The sequence below is a fragment of the Chiloscyllium plagiosum genome, chromosome 30 (genome assembly GCF_004010195.1).
Source record: "Chiloscyllium plagiosum isolate BGI_BamShark_2017 chromosome 30, ASM401019v2, whole genome shotgun sequence".
NCBI classification, from domain to species: Eukaryota; Metazoa; Chordata; class Chondrichthyes; order Orectolobiformes; family Hemiscylliidae; genus Chiloscyllium; species Chiloscyllium plagiosum.
In genome coordinates, this window is record NC_057739.1 from 44292433 (window position 1) to 44313460 (window position 21028).

At 39.2% G+C, this 21028-nt stretch overlaps 1 protein-coding gene across 10 annotated transcripts in view; it reads left to right on the forward strand.

Moving 5' to 3' along the window:
* The window catches only part of sptan1 (spectrin alpha, non-erythrocytic 1), a 105790-nt gene that overhangs the window by 84019 nt on the left and 743 nt on the right, over nt 1-21028 (forward strand). For 5 of the 10 annotated variants that reach the window (XM_043720583.1, XM_043720580.1, XM_043720581.1 and 2 more), the window contains 11 exons: nt 3019-3178; nt 5097-5173; nt 10009-10218; nt 10740-11036; nt 12950-13062; nt 14298-14315; nt 15440-15502; nt 19088-19142; nt 19680-19876; nt 20314-20367; nt 20445-20591. In XM_043720583.1, the coding sequence (XP_043576518.1) occupies nt 3019-3178; nt 5097-5173; nt 10009-10218; nt 10740-11036; nt 12950-13062; nt 14298-14315; nt 15440-15502; nt 19088-19142; nt 19680-19876; nt 20314-20367; nt 20445-20591 (1391 nt within the window). The remainder of the gene's footprint in view (nt 1-3018; nt 3179-5096; nt 5174-10008; nt 10219-10739; nt 11037-12949; nt 13063-14297; nt 14316-15439; nt 15503-19087; nt 19143-19679; nt 19877-20313; nt 20368-20444; nt 20592-21028) is intronic. The other 5 variants (XM_043720586.1, XM_043720587.1, XM_043720589.1 and 2 more) reach the window with 2 other exon arrangements.

The window sequence follows — 21028 nt, forward strand, 5'->3', positions numbered from 1 at the left end:
GGCTGACTGTGTGGAGTTTGCACGTTCTCCCCGTGTCTGCGTGGGTTTCCTCCGGGTGCTCCGGTTTCCTCCCACAATCCAAAGATGTGCAGGTCAGGTGAATTGGCTATGCTAAATTGCCCGTAGTGTTAGGCAAGGGGTAAATGTAGGGATATGGGTGGGTTGCGCTTCGGCGGGTCGGTGTGGACTTGTTGGGCCGAAGGGCCTGTTTCCACATTGTAATGTAATCTAATCTAATCTAATCTAATCTAAATATCTCAGCAAGAGGCCCAGCAATCACTTGCCCAGCTTTCCACAGAGTTCTCGGGTACACCTGGGCACTTATCCACTTATATGCATTTCGAGACATCCGGCACTTCCTCCTCTGTAATATGGACATTTTAAGATGTTACCATCTACTTTCCTACATTCTGTATCTTCCTTATCCTTTTCTACAGTAAACACTGATGCAAAATACTCCTTTAGTATCTCCCCCATCTCCTGCGGCTCCACACAAAGGCCTCCTTGCTGATCTCTGAAGGGCCCTATTTTCTCCCTCATTACCCTTTTGCCTGTACTATATTTGTAAAAACCCTTTCGATTCTCCTTAACTCTATTTGCCAAAGCTATCTCATGTCCTATTTTTGCCCTCCTGATTTCCCTCTTTAAGTACATTTGTACTGCCTTTATACTCTTCTAAGGATTCAATCAATCTATCCTGTCGATCCTGGACATATGCTTTCTTCTTTTTCTGAACCAAATCCTCAATTTATTCAGTCATCCAGCATTCCCTACACCTACCAGCCTTTCCTTTCATCCTAACAGGAAAATATTGTCTCTGGACTCTCTATCTCTTTTCTGAAGGCTTCCCATTTTCCAGCTGTCCCTTTACTTGCGAACATCTGCCCCAATCAGCTTTTGAAAGTTCTTGCCTAATACTGTCAAAATTGACCTTTCTCTAGTTTAGAACTTCAACTTTTAGATCTGGTCTATCCATTTCCATCATGATTTTAAAACTAATAGAATTATGGTCGCTGGCCCCAAAGTGCTCCCCCATTGACATCTCAGTCACCTGCCTTGCCTTATTTCCCAAGAGCAGGTCAAGTTTTGCACCTTCTCTAGTAGGTACATCCATATACTGAATCAGAATATTTTCTTGTACACATTTAACATCTAAACCCTTAACAGTATGGCAGTCCCAGTCTATGTTTGGAAAGTTAAAATCCCCTACCATAACCACCCTATTATTCCTACAGGTAACTGAGATCTCCTTACAAATTTGTTTCTCAATTTCTCTCTGACTATTAGGGAGTTGATAACACAATCCCAATAAGGTGATCATCTCTTTCTTATTTCTCAGTTCCACCCAAATAACTTGCCTGATGTATTTCTGGGAATATCCTCCCTCAGTACAGCTGTATTGCTATCCCTTATCAAAAACACCACTCCCCCTCCTCTCTTGCCTCCCTTTCTATCCTTCCTGTAGCATTTGTATCCTGGAGCATTAAGCTGCCAGTCCTGTCCATCTCGGAGCTGTGTTTCTGTAATTGCTACGATATTCCAGTCCCATGTTCCTAACCACGCCCTGAGTTCATTTGCCTTCCCTGTCAGGCCCCTTGCATTGAAATAAATGCAGCTTAATGTATTAGTGCTGCCTTGTCCCTGTCTGCCCTAACTCTTTGACTCGCTTCTGTTCTCAACTGTACCAGTCTCAGATTGATCTCTTTCCTCACTATCTCCCTGGGTTCTCTCCCCCTCCCACTTACTAGTTTAAATCTTCCTGAGCAGCTCTAGCAAATTTCCCTGCCAGGCCAGTATATTAGTCCCCTTCCAATTTAGGTGCAATCCGTCCTTCTTGTACAGGTCACTTCTACCCCAAAAGAGATTCAAATGATCCAAAAATGTGAATTCTTCTCCCATACACCAGCTCCTCAGCCATGCATTCATCTGCTCTATCCTCCTATTCCTGCCCTCACTAGCACTGGGAGTAATCCAGATATTACTACTCTCGAGGACCTCCTTTTTAAATTTCTGCCTAACTCCTTGTAATCTCCCTTCAGAATCTCAACCTTTTCCCTTCCTATATCGTTGGTTCCAATGTGGACAATGACCTTTTGCTGGCCCCTCTCCCCCGTGAGAATATTCTGCACCCTCTCTGAGACATCCTTGATCCTGGCACCAGGAAAGCAACACACCATTCTGCTTACTTGCTGCTGGCCACAGAAATGTCTGTCTGTGCCTCAGACTAGAGAATCCCCTAACACAATTGATCTCTTGGAACCCGATGTACCCCCTCATTGCATTAGAGCCCGTCTCAATGCCAGAAACCTGGCTGTTCGTGCCACGTTCCCCTGAGAATCCATCACCTCCTACATTTTCCAAAACAGCATACCTGTTTGAAATGGGGATAGTCACAGAAGACTATGGAATTATATACCAGCAAGCTGTTGGCAGCAGAGAGAGAGAGGAGGAACCTGGCAGGAAGAAAATGTTATAAACTTTTAAGTGGGTGCCAGTCACCCTCACTCCACTACAAAGCCCATTTATTATGAGCCTTGACTGGGTGTGTTGGCAGGTGACAGTAATAGAGACAGTGAAGCTGGATTGTGTCTTTGCACTGCACAGATGTACTTCCATCAGTGGAATAACAGTTGGGAATCCAGTGCACATTGTCCATAGTACTTTAAGTGCACAAAGGCTTATTGTAGTCCGAGAATAAACCTAGGATTAACTGAACCATTTAATAATTACTTTCAATGCGAATATTCTTTCCTTCATTTTCCAATCTCCCCCACCCCTATTGTTGCATTATATGCCCCTCAATCCAAGATTGATCTGGGTGCTTTACAAACTGTGATCTTGGTTCCAGATGCTTCCCTTCTCTTTTTCAATAAATATTAACAAATCATTAATTAGAGAATTTTTACCAACATGTTAGAATTGTCACCACTTCTGAAACTGCTCATAGTTGTTAACCAGGTTGACAAGCTATAAAATTATGTATTGCAAAACCATAAAACTGTTTGATATCACTTACAGGACAATCACTATGTAGAAAATATTGCTGCAAAGATGAAGGGATTGCAAGCGAAAGTGACAGAGTTGGAGAAGGCGGCTGCACAGAGGAAGGCGAAGTTGGATGAGAACTCTGCATTCTTGCAGTTTAACTGGAAGGCTGATGTAGTTGAGTCGTGGATTGGTATGTTTGTGTTACTGAGTTAGACCACCTAAAGTCAACTATTTTGGTTGAGATGTTTGGTCAATTCAACCAAAAGCCATGTGAAACAATAGGTATAACTTTATCAGTAAATTTCTGGAAATTGTACTGAATCAGACAATACTTAACCATTCGTGTTCATTTTGAACACTTCAGTTTCTTGTTTGTGGATGTTTTTAAACTGTTTAAGATGTTTTATATAAATACAAGTTGTGTTATTTGTACTATAAAATTACAATTAGAGGCACTAAATATTCTCTAATCCTATATAAATGTATTTAATTTCAAGAAGATAAACTTGCATCTATATAGTTCTTTTAACATTCTTGGGTCATCCAAAATTGCTTTCCAGCCAATAATGTTGTTACGTAGGCAAATGTGATGGTCAATTTTATATGAAACAAGGGACAAGTGATCAGCTAATTTTTTTTTTTTATCCAACTCCTTACCATTTTTCAACACTGAGAACAATTTTTTAATATTAACTTAAAATGGTTGTAATTTGTGGTTCGCAAATATGTCGAGAATTATTGAACCAAGATGTGTAAATGGGTACAAGCCATGAGCTTATTGAAAGGTGGGAGAAGCCAAGGGCCTGATGTCTTCGGCCCATAATTTTGACTCTGAAGTGATTGTTCCACTAACTGGACCACACCAACATGAAAAGGTATATCTGTAATCCTTGTACTTTGCTCTTCTGAGAAAGCATCTAACCTCTGGATAGACTTTGCACCCAGCTGCTGACATCAGAAACATGCGTGTGGTGAATTAGATATGCACGCTCACTATTTGCCCAGCAATTAAAATAAACAGAGTCTTTGACATTTGTGATGCTGATCTTTTATTTGCAAGAGTTGATAAAATAACAATTGGCATTTGTGATTTTAGTGACTAATTGAAAGGCTTATGGTATTTACTCAGATAATCCAAAGATACTGTTGCACTTTTGTTCTGCCTCAGTAAGCTCATTTTCCCATTGCAACCTGAAGTCACTGATCAAACGTCTACTACCACCACTAATTTGCACACAATCTGAAGCTTTAATTTAATATCTGGGTCCAGAACTCATTTGAAATCAGGATAAAGTTATCCAGTATGAACTTGAACGTATAAATATAATTGCATGTACCATTTATTAAAAGATAGTTTTAGTTTACTTATAGTAATAGAATCTTAGAATGCCTACAGGGCAGTAAGAGGCCATTTTCAGCCCATTAAGTCTGCACCAACCCCCCAAACAGCAACCCACCCAGACACATTCCCCATAACCTCACATTTACCATGACTAATTCACCTGGCCTGCATGTCCTGGGCATGACAGAGCAATTTAACATAGCCAATCTACCTAATTGCACATCTTTGCACTGTGGGTGGAAATCAAAACACCCAGAGGAAATCCATGCAGACATCTATTCCTCTTGTTTTCTTTTGCTGGTGCCTGGCCCTTTTTTCTAGAAATAATTTCCCTCCGAATCCTATCCTAAGATACCCAAGTCAACATTTCTCATGTATTGAAGTCTGGAAAGATGAAAGCTACAGGAGCATTTTGCTCATTCCTATATATGTGCTACTTTTGGAATTCCAACATTGTGATGGTGGTCAAGGAGTGGATCCTTTGATACTTTCTGTTCCCCAGGCTGACGTTTAGTCCTTCTTCATACTCTAAGAAATGAACCTGTGATTTGGTTGACCAGTGTGGTTCACTGGACAGGTGAACTTTTTTAAGGATTTCTTAAAGGTTAGAAATCTTGAGGAGAGAACTTTTGAGTTTAGAACCAAGTCAGTCAATGGTATGACCACCAATGTTGAGGTGACAAAAACTTGGAATACTGAGTGCTTGATGATTGGAAATGGATTACAGGTCTTCAAACTTGAACTTTACGTTTCTCTGTCCTTTCAGGTGAGAAAGAGAACAGTCTGAAGACAGATGATTATGGACGTGATCTCTCCTCAGTACAAACGTTGCTCACAAAGCAGGTAACTGGTTTCTTATGCTGAAGTTATTTCCATTAAGATGGAACAGACAACTTGATTGAACAAACATTCTCCTTATGTCTGTCTTAAAATGGACACCTCAGTCCTTAAAACACACTGTCCTGTGGCACTAGCATTTCCTACAAGAGGGGACATCCTTTCAGTGTCCCTTCAGGATCTTCTATGTTTCAATAAGATCACCTGAACCACGTGCATATTGGCATTAATTTAGGGAGATAACAACTATATGCCCTGAACACTAGTGTGGTAGAAGTGGGTTCCAGTTTGTAGACCTCTGGCAGCATCACTAGGGAAAATGGGATCTGTACCATTGGGACAGTCTCCAGTTAAACTACACTGGTTTTCTCGTAAACTGAATTCGACAGGGTTTGAATGAAATAGTGGGGACAAGGGATCATATTTGGGAAGATGTGATAAAACAAAGAATAGAGATAAAGCAAAAGAGACGGGTGAAATGAGAAACAGACTATGACAGGAATGGATGAATTCAAGGGTAAAGTAAGAAAATTAGGCTGGAAGTGGATCTTGTCAGAAAAACACAACAGTAATCATGGGAGATTTTAATCTACATAGTAGCTGTGGAAATCAGTTTGATAAACACAGCTTAGAAAGGATTTCATCAAATACTTTCTTCAGAACAGCATGTCTGGAGTCAACCAGAGAACAGGCTACACTAGATCTGGTATTGCACAGTGTGATCGCATTAATTCATTTCCTCATGAAGGCTTCTTTAGATAGCAGCCAACATAAAATGATTGAATTTTACATTCAGTTTGAGAGAGTGCGGAGTGGGTCCGAGACTTTAAATAAGGACAATTAAAAGGGCATGAAAGCAGAATTTACCTAGTATGTATTGGAAATTAGGTTAACTAAGAGGTCAGTAAAATGTAGTGGCAGACATTCCAGGATTTATTTCAGAATGCACAGGATAGATGCAATCCAAAGAATAAGAAATCACCAAACAATTCTGGTCTACTTCCTATCAGAAAGATGTTGTGAAACTTGTAAATTTTTTCTGAACCCTTTCAAGGATGTTGCCAGGGTTGGAGGATCTGAGCTACAGGGAGAGGCTGAACAAGCTGGGGCTGTTTTCCCTGGAGCGTCTGAGGCGGAGGAGTGACCTAATAGAGGTTTACAAAATTGAAGGGCATGAATAGGATAAATAGACAAAGTTTTTTCCCTGGGATTGGGGAGTCCAGAACGGTAGGGCATAGGTTTAGGGTGAGAGGGGAAAGATATAAAAGAGACCTAAGGGGCAACTTTTTCAAGCAGAGGGTGGTATGTGTATGGAATGAGCTGCCAGGTGATGTGGTGGAGGCTGGTACAATTGCAACATTTAAGAGGCATTTGGATGGGTATATGAATAGGAAGGGTTTGGAGGGATATGGGCCGGGTGCTGTCAGGTGGGAGGGACTAGATTGGGTTGGGATATCTGGTTGGCATGGTCGGGTTGGACTGAAGGGTCTGTTTCCATGCTGTACATCACTCTGAATCTATGACTCTATAATTAAAAGAAGTAAAAATTGCAGTATCTGAGAAGATACCCATAATTATAAAAGCACACAGTATGAATTTATTTAATATTTTTAAAAACAAAAAGTTAGCAAAGTGAGGATTGTTCCTATAGAAAGTAAGTCTAGAGAATTAATAATGGAAAATAGAGGTGGCAGATCATTTTGAACAGGTATTTTGCATCCGTTTTCATTGCAGAGGATACAAGAAGAATCTCCAAAGCATTGATTAAATCCGGAAATGGAAGGATGTGAAGAACTGGGAAAATCATAATCATTAGAGCAGTAGTACTGAGTAGATTGTTAGAGCTGTAAACTGCCAAGTGCTTAGGTCTTGATGGATTTTATCCTAGGCTGTTAAAAGAAGTGACAAGTAGTACAGAGGAACCTTGATTATCTGAAGGACGCTGGTGGGGCGTATCTCATTCGGGTTGGCATGGACAAGTTGGACTAAAGGGTCTATTTCTGTGCTGTACATCTGTATGACTGTAATTGAATGCCACATAATCAATGCTGGATAACATTGCAAGTCTCCTGCATCGAGACTTTGTGATCTTGTTCGGGTAATCCTAAATTCGGTTAATCGAATGCTGGATAATTGAGGTTCTTCTGTATACTTGTTCATAGTTTGTATCAATGACTTTGACTTGGATGAAGGGAAGGAAAGTATGATTGCCAAATTTGTCAGTGACACAAAGATGAGTAGGTGTTAAGCTCTGAAGAGGACATGAAACTACGAAAGATATAGATAGATTAAATAAGTGGGCAAAGATCTGGGTGGTGGAATATCATGGGGCAAGGAATATGAAATTCTGTTTTTGGTAAGAAGATTAAAAGTAAAGCTTATTATCCAAATGGTGAGAAATTGTGCAATTGTGCTGGAGAGGAATCTGGGTGTCTTAGTGCATTAGACAGTGCTTCATTGAGTAATCATATAATCCCCAATGGATGCAAATATGATACGACATATAGAAGAAAATATAGGCAAGCAGCTGTCTATTATGTATGATTTTGCTCTTTAAAAATACTAAGATTCAGAAACATGTTTCAAAGCCTTTGATCTTCCTGAGGTGTCTCACAACCAGTGCAGCATCAGTAAAATGTATTACAGTTGTAACTGAGGAAACATTGCACTTTTAGCATCCACATTTTACACAATAAGACATACAGCATAAAATAAACAACCAAATGTGATGTTACTTGGAAAGAATTTGAGAGGGAGTGTCTCTGTTCTTCTCCCAGTAGAGACAGGGGATCCATTTTTACACCTGAGTGGGCACAAGATGTCTTTGGTTTAATTTCTCTGAAAGATGGTGACCCCAACAGTACAGTCATCTCTCAACCCTGGACTGTATTGTTAGCCTGGATTTTGTCAAACATGAATTCACAACCTCTGATTCAGAAGAGTATGCTACCTACTGAGCCGTGGCTGACATCATTGTTCTATTTAAAGTTCTCTTCTAGTGTTTTGTTTTCAAACTTTCCAAGCATTCTCTAACAAGAGTACTTTAGAATCTTAAAGTACTGGTTACATCAGGGGGAAGCCATTCCACTTGCCATCTCAATGCTAGCTCTGAAGGAGCAATTCATTTAGTGCCACTCCCTCCACCTCCCCATATTCTTGTGTAATCTTTCTTTTCAGGTAGTAGTCCAATTTCCTCTTGACTGCCTCCAATGAAATGTGCATCTACAATGGTGCGACAATGTGTGGCACAGTGGTTAGCACTGCTGCCTCACAGCGCCAGAGACCCAGGTTCAATTCCCGCCTCAGGTGACTGACTGTGTGGAGTTTGCACATTCTCCCCGTGTCTGCGTGGGTTTCCTCCGGGTGCTCCGGTTTCCTCCCACAGTTCAAAGATGTGCAGGTCAGGTGAATTGGCCATGCTAAATTGCCCCTAGTGTTAGGTAAGGGGTAAATGTCGGGGTATGGGTGTTTTGCGCTTTGGCGGAGCGGTGTGGACTTGTTGGGCCGAAGGGCCTGTTTCCACACTGTCATGTAATCTAAAATGTGAATTTCAGATTCTAATCACTCTCTGTCTGAAAATGTTTTTCTTCGTATTGACATTGCTCTTTTTGTCAGTTATCTTTACATTTGCGCCTCCAGGTATTCGTTTCTGTCACCAATGGGAATAATTTCTCTACTTAATCTGTCACATGTAAAAACTTGCTACCAGTCTGATTGGCCATGAGAGAGAGAGAGCAGCTTGGGAAAGGCCTCATTTTAAATTAGTTCCTTTTATCTTTAACCCTGTACCCTCTGCCTCCAGGTCGTTAGTGCCACTCAGCAGCATGTATCAGTTTAATTATTTCCCATACTCTATTATATTTCTGCTTTTGGGGTGGTCCCTTTAAGAACTAGGTTTCTCTGAAAGATGGGTTATGGTAGAGCAAGGGTTTACTCGATCATTTAACCAAGTCTGCTAGATTAGGTAAAGAACAAGAAGTTAATTTTGGCTGATTAAATTGTGGATGGAGTTAATATTCAAGCAAGATTTTAATTTATTTGACTTTATAGTTTTGGAACAAGCTGGCTACAGAAAAATATCTCTTAAATAAAATTCAGTTAAAATTTAGTGTTGACTTTAAAAAGGTTAAAATTCTAGAACAGTGAATTGGACTTTAATAGCCAAGTTGAGGAAGGAGTGAGAGCACAAGTCTTAGATGGAAGATTCCATAGTCAAGGAATATTAGAACCAAGAAATCGCTTATTCAAGATGGCTGCAGTGAAGACCTCCGATGTCCTTATTGAATGGGAATTCTGTAACTGTTGGACAATTGGAGAGAACTTGAAGAGACAACTTTTCCGAAAGTAAATAGAATGTCCCAGAAATCTGAGCCTGTAAACGAATTTTTTTCAAATGAAACAGTACTCTGAACAGTGATTAATCTTCCACTTTTTGTTAAACATCTGACTTGAGTTTATTGAGGGTACAAGTCTAATTGGTATAGAAAGAAATGTCATGCAAGGAGTTCAGTTTAAATTTGAAGTAACCAATTTCAGTGTACTTTCAATATCTCTAACATAACTGATTATTTAAGATTGTGTTTATTAGTATTTATGTTCTTTTGATCTTTGCGTAGTAAAAATCTTTCTTGTGGCATCACTTGTTTAGAAAATACAAGGGCTTTTGGTTCTTAAAAAAACTAAATGCAAAACTCTATCGGTTCCTACTGAGATAACGACAAGACTCAGAATGCATGGGTTGACATGCTTCTCCCATAGATTTTGGCAACACTGTATCCACAGGCCCTGCCTTAAACTAATTCACATGGTAGAAATTAAACCTTTTTGTTTTGTCTTAACAGGAAACATTTGATGCCGGACTGCAGGCTTTCCAACAGGAGGGGATCACTAATATTACAGCATTAAAAGATCAGTTACTGGCAGCAAAACACATTCAATCTAAAGCTATTGAAGCTCGTCATGCTTCGTTGATGAAAAGGTGGAATCAGCTTTTGACCAATTCTGGTGAAAGGAAGAAGAAATTGCTTGAAGCACAGGAGCATTTCAGAAAAGTAAGCCAATCTAAAATTAAATTACTGCTTATTAAGCAGCTGATCTATCTTTCTGTAGTTTATTCTATTTTGCAATAAAAGCAGATTGTAGGTGTTTGTTTGTATGTATGTATACTATGGAAGAAACCTCAAACATGTATTCTGTCCTCCGCTGCAGTGTGTCTGCACTGTGGACCATTTATTCACAGGTCAGTGGAGCAACAGGCCAAACTTTGTTTGGTAGCTCCTCCCAAATCCATAAGCAGTAGGCAAGTAGGAACTCAGCCACTTGCAAGTTCCCCTCCAAGCCACACGTTATCCTGACTTGGAGATGTTTTACCATTCCTTTATTGCCACTGAGTTAAAATTCTGGCATCTCTTATCTAACAGGGTTATGTGCTTTCACATACATACTGCAACAATTCACAGAGGTGGCTCATCATCACCTCTTCATAAGCAATAAATGCTTTCCTTGCCTGTGTGCCCATGTCCCATGATTTATTTACTGCTATTATTGAACTCTAGTTCATTCTTTCCCACAGCTTGAAGATCTCTTCTTGACCTTTGCAAAGAAAGCCTCAGCATTTAACAGTTGGTTTGAGAATGCAGAGGAAGACCTTACAGATCCTGTGCGTTGCAACTCTCTGGAGGAGATCAGGGCTCTGCGCGAGGCTCACGACGCTTTCCGCTCATCCTTGAGCTCGGCTCAGACTGACTTTAATCAGCTGGCTGAGCTTGATCACCAGATTAAGAGCTATCGGATGATCTCTAACCCCTACACCTGGTTTACTATGGAAGCTCTAGAGGAGACTTGGAGGAACTTGCAGAAAATCATCAAGGTGAGACTTGTTCTTTTAGCATATAAACAAATGAGTGGATTATACAATAAGTCACTAATTTCCCCTCACTTGCTCCCTAACATGAAACTCTCCACTTTTCCCAGCTAAGATGACTTCCTTTTATCTTTCTGCTAATAACATTCTGTGGCAATCGACTGCTATAAAGTCTGCAGCTGAAGCTTGGGAGATTGCTGACTTGACTCATACTTCCCTGTGGGATAGTTTCAAGACTGAGTTTCACTCCTTCAAACTGGTGGCATGATGGTAGTTGAAAAGTGTGGCACTGGCAAAGCACAGCAGGTCAAGCAGCATCTGAGGAGCAGGAATATGGGGTAGGGAAGGGGGCTGACAGATAAATAGGAAGGGCGGATGCAGCTAGTGGAAGGTAGCTTGGAAGGCGAGAGGTAGATGCAGGTGGAGGGTGATGATGATAGAGTGGAGCGGATATGTGGGAAGGAAGGTGGACAGGTGGGCCAGTTCAAGAGGGCGGTGCTGATTTGGAGGATTGGATCTGGAATGAGGGGGGAGGAGGACTGGAAACTAGTGAAATCAACACACATGCTGTGTGGTTGCAGGGTCCCAAGGTGGAAGATGAGGCATTCTTCCTCCTTGGTAGACACGTGCTTGTATAGGAGATGGTAGGCACAAATGTGGAACTATACATCACTATCGTTCCACAGATTAGCACACATTGGGCTATCCATTCAAAAGTGGGCTTCCAGACATTAAAATTCCCATTATTTTTTCAGAAAGTCAAAGAATTCTACAGTAAAATTTACAATAGTAAATCCATTCAAACATCCATATACATTCAGGATGTTGTTAATGCAATACAAGGTCAATTCTGATGTTTGAATTGAAGTTACTGTGCAGAACCTTGTTTGAAATGTTTTTCAAACAATCGGTACAGGTTCACAGCTCCTTGAAAATGGAGTTGCAGGCAGACAGTAGTGAATAAGGCATTGGTATACTTGCCTTTGTTGGTCAGTGCATTGAGTTAGGATGTCATGTTGTGTCTGTCCAGGACATTGGTTAGACTACAGTGCGTTCAGTTCTGGTCTCTCTGCTATAGAAAAGGTGTTGAGAAACTTGAAAGAGTTCAGAAAAGATTTCCAAAAATGTGCTGGGGCTGGATGATTTGAGTTTTCACGAGAGGCTGAATAGGCTGGGGCTATTTTCCCCGAATGTCGGAGGCTGAGGGGTGACCTTTTACAGAAGTTTATAGAATCATGAGTGAAATGGATAGGGTGAATAGACAAGGTCTTTGTCCCAGGGAAGGGAAGTCCAAAACTAGGGGGCAAAGGTTTAAGGTGAGAGGATAAAGATTTAAATGGGACCTAAGGGGCAACCTTTTCATGCAGAGGATGGTCTGTGTATGGAATGAGCTGCCAAAGGAAGTGGTGGAGACTGGTACAATTATAACGTCTATAAGGCCTCTGGATGGACATGAACAGGAAGGGTTTAGAGAGATCTGGGCCAAATGCTGGCCAATGGAATGAGATTGATTTAGGATATCTGGTCATCATTGATGAGTTGGACTGAAGGGTCTGTTTCCGTGCTGTACAACTCTGATTCTGTCCAGCATCTATAACTTTCAGTAGTTCAGATGCAATGTCAACAGTCTCTTCTGAACCTTTTTTTTTAGCACTTCAATCAGCCTGCTCCTTCTCATTTTGCAATGCTGATTGGATTCACCAGTCTGCACCACAGCAGTTTATTCAATGCCCTTTTTGTTTGTGCAGTATAGTGTGTGAACTATCTTAAAACTGGTCTGTCATTTGAGATGGGGAATGTTGTAGAATGGTCTTTTCTCAGCTTTGTTTTAGTTAGGATTTTGACAAATGGTAAATTCTTGCGTTATGTTTAGTTGCTCTCTGATGTAGCACTAAAGTGCTTAATCCATTACTTGACAGGAACGAGAACTGGAATTGCAGAAGGAACAGAGACGCCAGGAAGAGAATGATAAATTACGTCAGGAATTTGCACAACATGCAAATGCTTTTCATCAGTGGCTACAAGAAACCAGGTGAAGTGTCCCTAAAGCATAGCGCACAGAATTCGGAGTGGTGATTACATTTTGAGCATATATTATGTTTGGGACATCAAGCTAGGCTACTGGGGTTAAAAGGACTAAACTCTGTGGATAGATTGCAAAGATTAGGCTTGTATTATCTCACATATCAGAAACTATTCCTCTGTTGAGAGCAAGGGGCTATCAGAACATTACAATTAGAGTTTAGCTATTCAGGAACAATATCAAGAAATACTTCAGAAGGGTGATGGAAATCCGAAATTCCCTCTTTCCCCAAAATGCTGCTGAGGCTGGATATCAATTACAAATTTCAAAACTGGCCAATAGTTTCTTCTTGGTAACCATTGTACAGGTTGTAAAAACCAAGATGAACAGATGAAATTATGATACAGAACAGCCATTAATTAATTGAATGACGGGGACAGATTATTTGGTTGAATGGCCACCTTCTGTTCCTATGTATGGAATCACCAGTCATTCTGTTAAGTTCACAAATTAAGACAGGCCAGTGACTGCTAATAAGCATCTTGACAACTTGGCGCAAGAATGGAGTATGATCCAGACCTTGACTGCTAGCAGCACTGATGCACTTTTAAACAATGAGGTACTAGCTGGAACTCCCTCTTATCCTTTTTTTACTTGACAAAGCCAGTTGTAGGAACTCATCGTTGCCTTGGGTGAGTCTTTTTGGCTCATTCTCAGTCAGGGATGAAACAGCAATTTTTTTTTTTACCCTGGCACTTTATAAAGTTTTTGTTCTTAAATATTCATGTTTTAAAAATAATTATGGGATTTATTTTGGTCATGGTGAATGAGATGCTGTGGTGCTTTGTCCCTGTGAAGTACCAGTGTCTGTGCTAGCTCCACATGGAACTGTGTACTCTTATCTCCCTGCTCTTACCCTGAGCCTTCTCGTCATTTCTTTCATTCCTGCTTAAATGTTGTGGTTGACTCTGCTTCACTTGTGGTAATAATGTATTCTGATTTCAAACAGTCTTTTTGCATGGAAAAAAGTCTTTCTAGCTTCTAAAATGCTAGTAACTTTTTTTATTAAATGTCTTTGCTCAGTAATGTAACTGACATGTCTTTGAAGTGATGGTTACTGATGTATGTTGCATTTTGATGGACTTAGTTTGATGCTGATTAACGAATTTTGTTGTTCTCTCCTCTCTTTGCGCCATTTGGAATTTCTTCTCCTCTCCTGCCTGATGCTTGGATGCTCTCAACAGGACATACCTACTGGATGGGTTAATATTGCCTTTTGTTTTGTACTTTGCTGTGATCTCATCTGCCTCAATCTTGCTGCAGTCTTTTATTTGTTCACTCTCTCTTGAATTATGGTTTGATGGGTGGCGGGTGTTATGACTGGCAGGCGTGTACTGAAAATCAAGCTTCACTACTCCACAAGCCGTACACAAGTATAAATGTCAATTTCAATCAGTAAAAATAATCCGTTCCTCTTGACTGTTCTTCCAAACAAAAGAGACTTTCAGCAGTCTTTTTAATAAACTCCTCAAATGGTTATTACAAATAAATTTATTTTAAGTGACATTGGAAGATGAAAATACTAATTTCCTCTTGAGAATCATGAATTAAATTCTGTAATTGTTAATGAGCATGTATATGAATATTGATTTTTAAAAAAGCTGCATACTGTGTACACTGGAAATGTGGAATAAAAGTTTAAGTAGTGCTGGAATCACTAGCAGACAGCACCTGTGGAGAAAAAACTGTTAGTATTTCTGGTTGATGGCCTTTCATCAGGATTGATTATCAGTCTGAAATGTTAATTCTGTTTCTTTCTCTATGATTGCTGCTTGTTATTTTCAGCATTTCCTTTGGGGGAGAATGAACTTGGGAACTCAGGACTAAAAGTTGCAAGATATTAGTCATGTCCCGTTTTCCAATGTGCTGGGTAAATGATGGATTGTAGAAATTTTTGATAGTGCTGAAAGGAATAGTTGAGTCTATAAGTTGCCATATATTGCCTGAATATTTCCACAATCTTGGCAACCCTTTGAAACTTGACACCTTACGGCTTATCTCTGAAAAGTCCCATTCCTGATTTGTAAATTTATGTTCTGTGTGCAAATTTTAACCAGGAGTTTGGGAATCGGGGGTTGGAAGTCTGGCCCAAATAATATAAGGTGGTGAGTGAATGGGACTTAGACTAGAACAGAATGAAGATGAACATTAAAGTATTATGATTGTGTGCAGACTCTGCAGACTGTATGATATTACTGGGTTTTTTTGAGTCAAAGCCTCATGATTTTACAGCATGAGCAAGCAAAAGTTATATTTTAGCATTCTTTGGTTCAGAGCTTGTTTTTATATTCTTTACTTTTCAACCACCTCTTCTTTTTCCTGTTAGTATAGCGTATCGACGCGTCATTCATGTGTATCAGTATGAAGTTGGGGATGATCTGGCTGGAAGGTTCTTCTTTCTTTCCTCCTGGTTTTTCTGTGTTATTTGTAATGCACTTTAAATCTGAATGAGCTTGACTACACTACTAACATCACTGCCGTTGACTCACAGCTTTCATAGTAAATTATTCAAGGGACAAACGTATATGAAAGACATAGTGTGCTTTGTAAGGTGTAAGTGCATGTGGTAACAATGGGTTCTAGTTGCTGTCTTGCTGAAATGAGGGATGATTGAACTTGGGTTGTGTCTCATGGAGGCCTGGTGTGGGTGTACAAGTTTTTTTTCTTGCTTTTCTTCTGATGGTATTTACTGCTTCTGGAGACCCCTAAACCTTGCAACTGATCAATATGATTATCCCCATGTCCGTACGTTCCCTAGCCACTATACGCATTGTATTTCAAGAACTAATTTGTGCTTGCCAAGAATGCATAAACAATACAATCAGCAGTAGCTCCCTAAGAATCGAGATTTAAATCAATGCTGAGGTGAGTTTGGAAAGCATCTAATACCACTTGGCTGAGGTTGGGTGAATTCACCATAGAGCAGGGATTAAACCTGTTACCTTGCTCATGCAGTTCACTGCCCAAATCAAGGGAAAAATAATAGGTTCTTGTTAATGGCTTATAGCTTCCAGAGCCCATGTGCCATTTGAACAGACATCAAATCTGAAATGTGCCCCGTGAGACTTAATTTGTTTCAAGGTTTGTTCATCCCAGATTGTTTTTGCACTGCTAGAGACTGAGGGCAGATTCTTAAGTCCCACCTGAGATTCAAAACTAAGTCAGCACTCTGCAGTTTCATTCTGTGCCTTTTTGATGTAAAGGTTAATTTGTATCATTGCTCAAAACCTGGAATGATGCAGTTTGAGCTTCAAGATGTTTAGTATAGTTACTAACTTGGTTACTTTAGACCTGGATTAATCTTACTAAAGCTTTATTAAAAATACCATTTTAAAATGTTAAAAAAATTTTTAGTCTAAACAATAATCCCCATGTAAGCAGACTTGTGCCTTTGATGGATTATGAGTCCTGCAAATCCAATGGAATTGGGTTGATTATGGATCTATTAGTGATTCTTTGCCTTTACTGAACACTTGGAGACAAGGCCTTGTGGACAGACCAAACAATTAAAGCTGTTGGTTCTGAATGCCTGCACTATTGGATTTATATTTTTGAAGCAATGTGGTGTCTTGCCATGTTGGTTGTTTTGAAACTGGTAGTTGCTCTAAAGTTTTTTTTTATATATATATACACCTTTCAACTTCAAAGGGAGCGTACATATCCTACCTTTTGTTAACATACGAATACATTTTTACTGAACTGTTAAAACCCCCTTTTTAAAGGCAATAACATTTGAAAAGCAGTTTTAACCAGTTAACAGCTGACGATGATAAAACAAGACATCATATTAAGACATTTACTTTAAAGAAATACTGAAAGCACTGCTGATTAAATCCTATCTTTGTAGGCTACATTTACTTTAAATCATAGAAGCAAACGTCATCTTTATTTTTAATGCATTTAAACAACAGTTCACTATGTACATGTTGCAGTCAAAGAGTCACAGAGATCTACAGCACAGAAGCAGACCCTTCGATCCAACTCGTCCATGCCGACCAGATATCTCAACCTACTCTAGTCCCACTTGCCAGCACTTGGTCCATATCCGTCCAAACCCTTCCTGTTCATATACCCCTCCAGATGTCTTTTAAACGTTGTAATTGTACTAGCCTCCACCACTTCCTCTGGCAGCTCATTCCATATACGTACCGCCCCTGTGTGAAGAAGTTTGCCCCTTAGGTCTCTTTCATATCTTTCTCCTCTCACCCTACACCTATGTCCTCTAGTTCTGGACTCCCCCACCGCAGGGAAAAGACTTTGTCTACTTATCCTACCCATGCCCCTCATGATTTTATAAACCGCAATAAGGTCACTCCCTCAACCTTAGATGCTCGAGGGAAAACAACCCCAGCCTCTTCAACCTCTCCCAACCTCAAATCTTCCAACTCTGGCAACATCCTTGTAAATCTTTTCTGAACCCTTTCAAGTTTCAAAACACACTTCTGCTAGGAAGGAGACCCAGAATTGTGTGCAGAATTCCAAAAATTGCCTAACCAATGTCCTGTACTGTCCTAAAACGTGAACCTCATAATTATAAATGAGCTTTAAAAGTAGTTTCCTAGCATGTGGATTCTCTTGTTAAAATAACATCGCATAAATTCAGTAAAGTCGGTTATACACCATAGAAACGTTTTAAATCAATCTCTCAATGTTCTGTTAATTTTGTTGAAGACTGCTTTTAAGTTGTAAAGCAATGTATTTATTTTTACAGAATTGTTGATTCTCATTAGGCTTGTATGAGGCTTGTTGCCAGAATGTAATATTTTATTTAGCTTAATTTAATTTAATTTTAATTTAATGAAGAAATAACTGTTGAATCTGGTTGAGTTGTAGCCTGGTAAAGCAAATTTGTAGACTTGAGATCAACTCCAGATTTCACAAATACTGACAAAAACTAAGTGTTTGTGTATTTTTTTTTAAGAAAAAGATGTTCAGCTTATTTTCTCTCCCATATGATTTTTTTCGTCTTCTATGATTCGTAGGCTAAGTAATTTGCAGTTGGTCAAAACAATATTCTAGTAATCAACTGCCATTCACTCACTTTAGCTGAATTTAGGAACTGGATAAAATGGAGGAATTTTGTTTCTATATAAGTGTTCTAAATGAAAGAATATATTGAATCCTATGTAACATAACTTTACTCAGAAGACCATTCATCCTAAATTGGTAGCATTATTTCTATCTGTAATCATTGAATGAGTATGAGATTAACTCTTAGAACATCATCCTCCTTCTACTTGCCTACAGTCAATCTATATATACTAATAATCTAACAACCCTTCGAATATGTTTACAGTTGTTGATTCCTGAGTTGTTCTGTTAAGCTTTTCGCTATTGCTGAAAATCTTTAGTATGCCCAGAAACATTAAGATAAGACATTCATAACTGAGGAACAAGAAAGGAGGGTTTGAAAGCAGAATCAAAGTGTTACCTCAGTCCATATACAACCTACACTGCATTAAGATGTGACAAGGGGCACATGATATTTTGAAGCTTTTTTTTAATTCGAGAAGATATTCTTTTCTGCCCTAGATTGTGGGGAAAGGAACAGTTTTATTCAGGGTCCAAATTGATTTAATAATTCTCAACTGCAGTGACGGAGTCCTGAATGCTAAATTTAGGATTATGTTGTCATTGAGATGATTGGTCACTGTCATTTTAGATAACCTGCATTTAGCTTTAAGACAATGAACAGGTTGCAAACCTATTAAATATTCATTTCTTAAGGGTGGAAGGGACTCATACTTGTTGCCATAGTTTGTTTAATTCTCTTAATAATCTGGCATGTCTGATTAGTTTGGTTACCTAGCTTTAAAAAAAAATCTGCCTTGGGTTTTGATTGTAGTTCACACTTTTGGTGAGCATGAAATCTTCACCTGGAATTTTTCTTTTTGAAACAAACTCTGCCCAAAAAATCTAGCAACAGCAAATTCTTCCATTTGATTATTGTTTAATTGTATTCAATCTGATTCAGGTCTTGCATGGTGGAGGAGTCGGGAACACTTGAATCACAGCTTGAGGCAACAAAGGTAATTCGTCATTCTTATTCAGTTTTTGAGAGGACAAATATTGAAAGCTTAGTTGGTGAATTATTAACATAAAAATTGCAGAACATCACTAGAGGAAAGACAGAAAAAGCACACGGGGCTGTTTAAAATATTTAAATTAGATAAGTATTTTGAGGATTATAAGGAATCTGGATAGGAAAAAGGAAATGGGATTAAATAGATAATTCCATTTGCAGGAAATATGCTCCTACTATATTGTAGTTTCATCACCAGTTTATCTTTGAAAACTGTTTACATGGTCACTGATGACTCAAAATTTGGGTTGAATGTAATTTAAACCATATTCATTTAAAATCAAAATCCAACGTGGTGAAACCTGATGATGCATTCACTTCAATGTCAAGCAGCTGAAACATCTGTTTTAGGAAAACTGAACATGCCAGTTTGATTCTTGTCAGAATCATTGATTCAGGAATGATAATGGAGAAAATGTTTGATATGGAAATTATCTTTGCTAACTTTTTTAAAAAATTGACTGCATCATCCATTCAACCACAGAGAAAGCATCAGGAGATTCGGGCAATGAGAAGTCAGCTGAAAAAGATTGAAGATCTTGGAGCAGCTATGGAAGAAGCCTTGATCTTAGACAACAAATACACAGAGCACAGCACTGTAGGACTGGCACAACAATGGGACCAACTGGATCAACTTGGAATGAGAATGCAGCATAACTTGGAGCAACAGATACAGGCCAGGTATCACCAGTAGCTGGACCTGTGCACAATTGGAACATACATCACTCGTGCTCGAGTGATTAAACCAAAATATCTTGCACCTTAGCCCATTAGGTTCTGCTCCCTCTCATCTCTTTTTTTTTGTTTTGTTTCTTTTGTTGTTGGTTTGCAATTTCTATAGGCTGGAATCATAGAATGGCTTCCTTTTATGCTATGACCAGAACGAAATACTGTGGTTTTTATTAGACTTTCTCAATGTGCCTTTTAACCTTCAATGACTTAAGTACATATACCCTTGCTCTCCTATTCCTGCAATCCCTGTAGAATTTTATCATTTTGGTAGAGGTTCTGTGAGGTACATACTTTATCCAAACCACCCCAATTTTCCATTTGTATATCAGCTATATATTTGGAAAATTATTTGTGAAACACTGTTGATGCATTTGTTTATTTTATAGGAACACAACAGGCGTAACCGAGGAAGCCCTTAAAGAATTCAGTATGATGTTCAAGTAAGTGAGTTTATATTTGATGAAGGATTTTATGTATTAGGTTGCCATTGTACAATAACTTGTTTTATTCCCCCAAGGCACTTTGATAAAGACAAGTCTGGACGTCTGAACCATCAGGAATTCAAATCATGTTTGCGTTCCTTGGGTTATGACTTGCCGATGGTAGAGGAAGGAGAACCAGACCCTGAATTTGAGGCTATTCTGGATGCCGTTGATCCCAACAGGTGAGACCAATATGTTTGTATAAAGAGAAGGCTGAGTTTGGCTAGTTTGTCCAGGACAGTATGCATGGTTAAGATTTAAAGGACAGATTCAAGCTGAGAATGTGAAGTTTTTTGGGTTCAGGTCACTGGAATAGTAAGAACATTGGTGCCCCAGTTTGAAATGTAATATTGGCTAGGATTGTCTCCTGGTTGTTTATCTGCAATGTATCTAATTTGATGATACATCCCACTGTAGAATAGCTAGTCAACACACTGCCTTGGCTCTCGTAAATAATGGGTTTGGGAAAGAAGTTTCTTTTTGAAGCTTGTGTACAAGCAGCACATCCTGACGTGTGTGTATAGGGATGACTATATGAAGTATTTAGTTAAAATAATTCAAAGATGAATATCCCTCTTCAATTTGACTCACTGAAAATATAATGGCTACAAAAATACAT